Source organism: Bison bison, unplaced genomic scaffold (assembly GCF_000754665.1).
Source record: "Bison bison bison isolate TAMUID 2011002044 unplaced genomic scaffold, Bison_UMD1.0 scf7180017864317, whole genome shotgun sequence".
Classification (NCBI taxonomy): Eukaryota; Metazoa; Chordata; class Mammalia; order Artiodactyla; family Bovidae; genus Bison; species Bison bison.
Genome location: NW_011494889.1, coordinates 95,278 through 105,488, shown reverse-complemented (window position 1 = coordinate 105,488; position 10,211 = coordinate 95,278). Strand labels below are relative to the sequence as shown.

At 40.8% G+C, this 10,211-nt stretch overlaps 1 protein-coding gene across 1 annotated transcript in view; it reads left to right on the top strand.

The window, feature by feature from the left end:
• Positions 1 to 9,064: 9,064 nt before the first annotated feature.
• The window catches only part of LOC104997947 (phosphatidylcholine transfer protein-like), a 33,610-nt gene continuing 32,463 nt past the window's right edge, over positions 9,065 to 10,211 (top strand). Inside the window, exon 1 of the mRNA XM_010852930.1 lies at positions 9,065 to 9,199. Coding sequence (XP_010851232.1) covers positions 9,065 to 9,199 — 135 coding nt within the window. The remainder of the gene's footprint in view (positions 9,200 to 10,211) is intronic.

Sequence of the window (10,211 nt, the reverse complement as noted above, 5' to 3'; positions counted from 1 at the left end):
ATCCCTCTGGGTCATCCCAGTGCACCAGCCCCGAGCATCCTGTATCCTGCATCGAACCTGGACTGGTGATTCATTTCACATATGATGTTATACATGTTTCAATGCCATTCTCCCAAATCATCCCACCCTCTCCCTCTCCCACAGAGTCCAAAAGACTGTTCTATACATCAGTGTCTCTTTTGCTGTCTCATACACAGGGTTATTGTTACCATCTTTCTAAATTCCATATATATGCGTTAGTATACTGTATTGGTGTTTTTCTTTCTGGCTTACTTCACTCTGTATAATAGGCTCCAGTTTCATCCACCTCATTAGAACTGATTTAAATGTATTCTTTTTTAATGGCTGAATAATACTCCATTGTGTATATGTACCATAGCTTTCTTATCCATTCATCTGCTGATGGACATCTAGGTTGCTTCCATGTCCTGGCTATTATAAACAGTGCTGTGATGAACATTGGGGTACACGTGTCTCTTTCCCTTCTGGTTTCCTCAGTGTGTATGCCCAGCAGTGGGATTGCTGGATCATAAGGCAGTTCTATTTCCAGTTTTTTTAAGGAAAACCCTAAAGACTCCACCAGAAAATTACTAGAACTAATCAACGACTATAGTAAAGTTGCAGGATATAAAATCAACACACAGAAATCCCTTGCATTCCTATACACTAATAATGAGAAAACAGAAAGAGAAATTAAGGAAACAATTCCATTCACCATTGCAACGGAAAGAATAAAATACTTAGGAATATATCTTCCTAAAGAAACTAAAGACCTATACATAGAAAACTATAAAACACTAGTGAAAGAAATCAAAGAGGACACTAATAGATGGAGAAATATACCATGTTCATGGATTGGAAGAAGCAATATAGTGAAAATGAGTATACTACCCAAAGCAATTTATAGATTCAATGCAATCCCTATCAAGCTAGCAACAGTATTCTTCACAGAGCTAGAACAAATAATTTCACAATTTGTATGGAAATACAAAAAACCTCGAATAGCCAAATTGATCTTGAGAAAGAAGAATGGAACTCGAGGAATCAACCTACCTGACTTCAGGCTCTACTACAAAGCCACAGTTATCAAGACAGTATGGTACTGGCACAAAGACAGAAATACAGATCAATGGAACAAAATAGAAAGCCCAGAGATAAATCCACGCACATATGGACACCTTATCTTTGACAAAGGAGGCAAGAATATACAATGGATTAAAGACAATCTCTTTAACAAGTGGTGCTGGGAAATCTGGTCAACCACTTGTAAAAGAATGAAACTAGAACACTTTCTAACACCATACACAAAAATAAACTCAAAATGGATTAAAGATCTCAATGTAAGACCAGAAACTATAAAACTCCTAGAGGAGAACATAGGCAAAACACTCTCTGACATACATCACAGCAGGATCCTCTATGACCCACCTCCCAGAATATTGGAAATAAAAGCAAAAATAAACAAATGGGACCTAATTAACCTTAAAAGCTTCTGCACATCAAAGGAAACTATCAGCAAGGTGAAAAGACAGACTTCAAAATGGGAGAAAATAATAGCAAATGAAGCAACTGACAAACAACTAATTTCAAAAATATACAAGAACTCCTACAGCTCAACTCCAGAAAAATAAATGACCCAATCAAAAAATGGGCCAAAGAACTAAATAGACATTTCTCCAAGGAACACATACAGATGGCTAACAAACACATGAAAAGATGCTCAACATCACTCATTATCAGAGAAATGCAAATCAAAACCACAATGAGGTACCATCTCATTGCAGCCAGTCAGAATGGCTGCAATCCAAAAGTCTACAAATAATAAATGCTGGAGAGGGTGTGGAGAAAAGGGAACCCTCTTACACTGTTGGTGGGAATGCAAACTAGTACAGCCACTATGGAGAACAGTGTGGAGATTCCTAGATAGTCTTATATGAAAAGCCTCAAATACCATTACTTAGAGTGGGCTCATGGCCTGGATATTATCAGAATGGAAAGACAACCTATGATCACAGCTTCCCTTAAGTTAGCTCTCCCAAATATGGCATCCTGTTCTGACAGCCCCTTCAACTTTACAACAGGTAAACCATAAGCTCAACAATTTAGAAATCTATCAATCCCTTAGAATATGGGTATTCTCTCATGAGCTGGCACACCTGTTAACAGGCAATAACACCAAAATGCACTAAAAACCATGTAATTCATTCCCAACATGCTGTTATTCTTTCCAAAACATTTGCTAAGTGAACATTTGTAGAACATTTGCTGTATGTTGCCTTTATTTACAAGGATTGAGGTAAAGATCATATGCAACCAATAGTTGAGAGATAATTGGATAAGTGTCCAATTATCTCTTTACCCTTTCAACCTCAGATGAATTCCTCTGCCTGAGTAAATTTTCCGGTAAGAATTTCCTTTTAATGGAATGTGAAAGTTTTTAAGAAAAATGGAGCTTACAGATCACAGTGTGGTCTGTTAGATAAATAACCAGGAGTACTATTTTTTAAAACCACATTTTATAAACAGAGTTATCAGAAAACCCAGAAGAAAAAAAAAAACACCCCACAGTGGTTCAGCATTCATGCTTAAATGAAGATAACACATGTGCCTGAAGCTCAAGATGTGCCAGGGCTTGGAGGGAAATTGGGGAGGACTAATACCAAGAGCTTTTCAGGGGCTGTTAGGCACTGTCATCCTAGGTCTGACCTCAAGGCCTTCTCTTTGAAGAGAAAGCAAAATGAGACTGACTGGATTAAGGTTTAGCTCTCAGAGCTGTGACAAAGGATCCAGAAATACTTCGTCATGCAGCTGGCTTCTTTTCACTGAGATGGCACTGAGTCATAAGTGAAATAATCATTTTGTTTAATAATTGAAGACAAGAGTGGCTTTTCAACCTAAAGATGGTCTCTGGCATGACTCTGGACCCCTGGATGTTGAGAAGTATCTAAGAAGGCTAGGGTGCTCTTGCCTTGTGTTTGAAGTGAGGCCTTTGGATTCTTCCTTTGCATCATCACTTTTCCTAAGGTCTGCCTCATGGTGACCTGGTGACTGTGAATAGTGCTTTTCAGAGTGGAAAGGTGGTTTTACTGCTTTAAGTTCAGATTTCACACACTTGAGCCCCTTGCATTAGACACAGATTCTTCTTCACAATTAAAGGAAACATGAAACTGTCCCAATCATTTCTCTCTTTGGGTAGGGATGTAGTTTATACCTTCTCCCAGGAAGGGCATCTGTCCATAAGAGCTCATCTTAAAGATTAAATCAGTCATTTAGAAAGCACTGGGCTAGGAATTTCTTGAGTCCAGGATGACAGAGTAGAACTAACCATGGAGAAGACCTTCAAGATACTCATGTTTTATTGGTGTTGTTTATAAACTCATGTTTATTGTTGTGGGGGGGAAAGGGGAGAACATTAAAGTGGTGAGCATTGTGACGTAAGTGGTGTGGCGTATGATGAAGCACAGCCTGCTGTAGGTTAGAAAGACTTCCCAGGGGAAGTGATTTCTTTATTGGGCCTTGAAGTAGGAATAGGAATTGACCGGGAATCTACAAGTTAGCAGTTGAGGAGAAGAGACAGGCAGAGTTATAAGCCTATGAAAAGGCACAGGAGTAGAAATAGATTGATGTGGTCTGGTTGCCTTGCGTGGTGGATATATGTTTTTCAGAAAATGGGGCTGTACAAGTCAGCAAAAGCCAGAGAAATAGAAGCCTTGCATTGAAATGAGACAGAACTTTTTTCTAGCTCTTTCTTGCTCTTCCAACATGCAAATGATGCCTGTTGGAGTTTTATCTTACTGATTACTTTCTGATTTATATTACTGATTACTACTGAATGTACGTACCTCTCTTTTGCTCTAAATGGACAAAACTGTACTCCAATTTTGGGTCTGCCACTTACTGTGTAGTCTCAGACAAATTAGCCACATAGAGCCTTTGTTTTGTGTTTTGAAAAATGGACCAAACTAGGAACAAAATCATGAGACTATTGTGAGTGTTATCAGTATCAAACAAGCACAATGACGGGCATTAAAAAGTTTTCATAAAATATTTGTGGAATCATACTGGTACACGAGTGAAAAGGAAACTTTGCCATCTGGAAAATAGCCTTTAGCTGCCCAGACACCAGTAGCTGCCAAAGCAGTCTAGGAGACCTGGGAAGAGACAGAAAGGGGATCTGAACTCTGAAGTGACAGGAAGCCAGGGGCCCCAGAGCCAGGAGACAGTGGGCCAGAAGAGTGGATAAAAGTGGAGGGATGCAGCTTGTGTCAGACAACAAGGGCACCACAGGTGCCCACAGGAGTGCAGACAGGAGGGACGGGTGGCAGATGCTGCTCACCGCACTTCAGGGAGTGAACGCACAGCAGCCCGTGGCTTCCTCTTTCCTGTGGTAGTCCTGGTGTCCCACCAGACTGGAAAGAAATCACAAAAGGGAGTATAGAGAGAGGTATAAAAAAGGGAAAACAGAACAGCTTTGTTTTTGTATAGTAACAGTATCATTCTGTCATGATACTCTCAGTGGGAAGGAACTTAACCTGTGAAAGACCATCCATGAACAACCAGCAGCTAATCTTATTCTTAATGATGAATGTTTCTCCCACAGTCAGTCTCTCCCACCAGGAAGCTTCCATGAGCCTCTTATCCTTATTAATCAGAGGGCAGACAGACTGAAAACCACAATCACAGAAACCTAATCAAACTAATTAAACTAATAATGACAAGGACCATAGCCTTGTTTAACTCAATGAAACTATGAGCCATGCTGTGTAGGGCCACTCAAGACAGATAGGTAATGGTAGAGAGTTCTGACAAAAAATAGTCCACTGGAGAAGGGAATGGCAAACCACCTCAGTATTCTTGCTTGAGAACCCCACGAACAGTATGAAAAGGCAAAAATATATGCTACTGAAAGACAAACTCTCCAATTTGGTAGGTGCCCAATATACTACTGGAGAAGAGTGGAGAAATAACTCCAGAAAGAATGAAGAAACAGAGCCAAAGTGGAAATAATGTCCAGATGTGGATGTGACTGGTGATGGAAGTAAAGTCCAATGCTGTAAGAACAATATTGCATAGGAACCTGGGATGTTAGGTCCATGAATCAATGTAAATTGGAAGTGGTCAAACAGGAGATGGCAAGAGTGAACATTTACATTTTAGGAATCAGTGAACTAAAATGGACTGGAATGAGGGAATTTGACCCAGATGACCATTATATCTACCATTGTGGTCAAGAATCCCTTAGAAGAAATGGAGTAGCCCTCTCTCCTAGTCAACAAAAGTGTCCGAAATGCAGTTCAGGTGCAGTATCAAAAATGAAAAAAATGATCTCTGTTCATTTCCAAGGCAAATCATTCAATATCACAGTAATCCAAGTCTACGCCCCAACTAGTAATGCTGAAGAAGCTGAAATTGAATGGTCCTATGAAGACCTATGAGACCTTCTAGAACTAATATTCCCCAAAAAAGTCCTTTTCATCATAGGGGACTGGAATGTAAAAGTAGGAAATCAAGAGATACCTGGAATAACAGGCAAGTTTGGCCTTGAAGTACAAAATGAAGCAGGGCAAAGGTTAACAGAGTTTTGCCAATAGAACGCCCTGGTCATGGCAAACTCCCTTTTCCAACAAGAGAAGACTCTACACATGTCCATCACCAGATGGCCAATACTGAAATCAGATTCGTTATATTCTTTGTGGCCGAAGATGGAGAAGCTCTATAGAGTCAGCAAAAACAAGACCGGGAGCTGACTGTGGCTCCAATCATGAGCTGCTGCTGCTGCTGCTGCTAAGTCGCTTCAGTTGTGTCTGACTTTGTGCGACCCCATAGATAGCAGCCCACCAGGCTCCGCCGTCCCTGGGATTCTCCAGGCAAGAGCACTGGAGTGGGTTGCCATTTCCTTCTCCAATGCGTGAAAGTGAAAAGTGAAAGTGAAGTCACTCAGTCATGTCGACTCTTAGCGACCCTATGGACTGCAGCCTATGAGGCTCCTCCGTCCATGGGATTTTTCAGGCAAGAGTACTGGAGTGTGTTGCCATCATGAGCTACTTATTGGCAAATTCAGTCTTAAATTGAAGAAAGTAGGGAAAAGCACTAGACCATTCAGATATGACCTAAATGAAATCCCTTATGATTATACAGTGGAGGTGAGAAATAGATTCAAGGGGTTAGATCTGATAGACAGAGTGCCTGAAGAAGTATGGATGGAGGTTCATGACCTTGTACAGAAGGCAGTGATCAAGACCATCCCCAAGAAAAAGAAATGTATTAGAAATACTACAGTAAATAAAACAGACAAAATCCCTTGCCCTACTGGGGTTCACATTCATATGGTTAAAAAAATAATTATCATTATCATTTGGGAGATATTAAATTGTTTTTGTTTCAGTCACTAAGTCATGTCCAACACTTTTGTGACCCCATGGACTGATGCCCACCAGGCTCCTCTGTCCATGGGATTTCCCAGGCAAGGGTACTGGAGTGGGCTTCCATTTTATTTTCTAGGGGGCCTTCCCAACCCAGGGATTGAACTTGCATTTCCTGCATTTGCAGGTGAATTCTTTACCACTAAACCACTTGGAAAACCCATAATATTAATAGCTAGTTTTTAAAAGAAAGTTGATGAGTTGGTCAAAGAGGGTTAGAATTTATTTTTGTCTCCTATATGCAGCTGTAAACCCCTATTAGACTTTTTGCCCTAGTAATACAAATATTTTTTCTATTTTGCTGATAAATTTTAACACTGACCTCCATTGAATGAAATACATTGTCTTTACCACTAACATAGCATCTTATGCACAAAGCTAAATTTTTGAGTGGAAAAGCACATAGATGCATCCTTTAAAAATTTTTCCCCAAAATAACTAAAAAAATGGAGATTGGGAAATGCAGTGAGAAAGTAAAACTTGAACGTAAAGATATTAAAGAGAATTTTATGAAAAAAGTAACAATCAGATTTGCATTTTGCTTTAAGGTGACAGGATGGTTCCCAGTCTCCCCTTCCTTCCATTTCTGCATATCAATGTCATACAATTCTTTGTGGCAGGAAATCTTGTTTTAAGTGGATTCCAGTCTAGGCAATAATCAACAGAGCTCCTGTATGGTACTGTTTTGAATATATTAACAGCTACAACTTTTTCAGTGCTGCATTAGCCCAGCCTTGCTTTCACTGCTTCTGAGCCTCCAGCTTGTCACAGCTGCTTTTGCTGATGTTCCCTAGCTAGAGGCTGAGCTCCCTTCCCTGTTCTTTTTTTTTTTTTAATTTTATTTTATTTTTAAACTTTACATAATTGTATTAGTTTTGCCAAATATCAAAATGAATCCGCCACAGGTATACATGTGTTCCCCATCCTGAACCCTCCTCCCTCCTCCCTCCCCATACCATCCCTCTGGATCGTCCCAGTGCACTAGCCCCAAGCATCCAGTATCGTGCCTCGAACCTGGACTGGCAACTCGTTTCTTGCATGATATTTCACATGTTTCAATGTCATTCTCCCAAATCTTCCCACCCTCTCCCTCTCCCGCAGAGTCCATAAGACTGTTCTATACATCAGTGTCTCTTTTGCTGTCTCGTACACCGGGTTATTGTTACCATCTTTCTAAATTCCATATATATGCGTTAGTATACTGTATTTATGTTTTTCCTTCTGGCTTACTTCACTCTGTATAATAGGCTCCAGTTTCATCCACCTCATTAGAACTGATTCAAATGTATTCTTTTTAATGGCTGAGTAATACTCCATTGTGTATATGTACCACAGCTTTCTTATCCATTCATCTGCTGATGGACATCTAGGTTGCTTCCATGTCCCTGTTCTTGATAAAGACGAATAATGAAACAATACTCCTCCTCCAGGTTTGTATTGTTATTTGAGATCATAGATTCAAGAACCCTGGATAACTGAAGAGCTCCCATACTGCTTGCCACTAATCAGAGCTGAGATGTACTGGCAGGATTGGTTACCAGGAGAGATTGGGTACATTTGGGTTGCAGTTCACTTCTTCTGCCTTCTTACCCTGCATTTACCAAGTCCACAATTTAGAGCTGCAGCCCTGATGTCCTCTCCTTTATCTAATCTGTTTACATCTCTAGTTTACTAGTTCAGATTCTAGCTCTGGTGATCTAATTAATGATCTGGATATTCTTGCTTTGAAAAAGACCTTGGAGACTGTGTCCATCTTTCTTGTTAGATTGGTCAGTTTCCACCAGTCTAATTCTTGTTCCAATGACTGGGTGCAATTTATTGGAAAAGCCTCTTCAAAAAGTGAAGATGAAGACAGGTACAGTCCCAGCGACACTGCGCATAATCTGACTTCTAGCACCTCTAGAACTGTCCTTTGTCTCACCTCAGTGTTCATGTTCAAGCTAATTCCTGCTCCTATGCCAGCTCACCTGATAATACTGTAGGCATCAGTGAAAAAGGCCTAAGGCCCAAATCTCAGGCAAGAATAATTTATAACTGGAGCTACCTCATGATAGTGAGGGATACTTTTGGTGTTAACATATGTTAGCTGTTAGACATTCCCCCTGGTCACAGAAATAAACAGATATGGGTTTTACATTTATCCCAGTTTCCTGAAGAAGGTCAAGTCTTTTGAAAACAGGAGTGGCCTTCTCTGTGCTAATTCAAGACTCCTTCAGTCTTCCTTTGGGAACTTCCTGGGATTCACAGCTCTAGATTTTTGGGGGCACCCAGAATGTGGGATGGATTTCATATCATCATCAGTCTCTTTTAATGTTTCCTGCTTTTTCTTTTATCTGTATTTTAAGGGTCTTTTTTAAAAAACACACACACAACAATAACAACTTTTGGTGTACAAATGAATTTGAGCATGGGAGGAAGGAATCTTGGAGAAAAGTGAAAGTGAAATTAAAAAGAGAACCAGATGGCTCTTAACAAGAAAGTGGGCTATATTGCCACCAAGTACATTGATAAGTCCTGCCTTCTACCCTCTCTTTTTGAATTCCTGCCAATCACCTTGGGCCACACTCTTGCCCTAATCTTTAACACATACTAAGCCTGTGTGTGGCCTCCCTTGAAAGCAGAAGAGCTGTGACTGTGGAAGAATGGCCTCTGCCAGCAGGTTCTCTGAAGAGGAGTTCCAGAAGGCCTGTGCAGAACTCCAGCATCTCCAGGTATCAGGCTGGGAGCTGCCAGTGGTCACCTCAGTCGTTAAGGTCTACCAGCGGCCACTGAAAAAGGTAAGGTAGCAGCATGAAGGGGACCCCTGGGAGGCTGCAGCCTGTCCAGACCCCAGGAGTCTTCCAGATCTAGGAGGAACAAGTGGTCCTGGGGTAGTGCCTCCAGCTAACTTTGCCACTGTGGAAGCAGGAGGTGAAGAGGTAAACTGAAATTACTCTCAGGTCTGAGATCTACCCAACAGAGAATGTGGTTTGTTAGAAGTTAGTGATAGTGTTATAATGTGGGTCTGCCTGATTATTAGCCCCATGCAGTTGCCTGCAAAGGATATGGAGTCCCCCTCCTTGGTTGATGCCAGTGGTATTTGTGTGGCAGGGCATATCTTAGGTTTGAATATAGGTAAAGAAGAGACTGGAGTTTCCAGAGAGTGGGTGTTCAGGGTAATGTGTGTGAAGAAATCCAATGAGCTCCTAACTAGCTTCTTGGCCTTAAGCCGCCCTCTACCCCTTCCATCTTACACACTACAGCTCAGTCAAGCACCTGAAAGAGAGGCTGTGATCCATCAATTCCCTCCAGTGGTACTGTTGATTGCCGAATTAATAATAATAGCTACAGTAATAGTGAATGCATTGCATGTTGTCTTAGGGTCTGGGCACTGTTTAAATGCTGAAGGCATTGCCTTATTCAGTCCTCATATCAGCCCTAACATAAGGTTCTACGATTGTGGACAATTGGTTAAGAAACTGCAGTGAGTTGTGACTATGATTTAAATGATGCTATAACAAAGCTATTATTTATTTTTTATTTTTTTAAATTTTATTATTATTATTATTTTTTAATTTTACAATATTATATTGGTTTTGCCATACATCAACATGCATCTGCCACAGGTGTACACGTGTTCCCCATCCTGACCCCCACTCCCTCTTCCCTCCTCATACCATCCCTCTGGGTCATCTCACTGCACCAGCCCCAAGCTTCCTGTATCTTGCATTGAACCTGGACTGGTGAGTCGTTTCTTATATGATATTATACATGTTTTAATGCCATTCTCCCAAAGCATCCTCCCCCTCC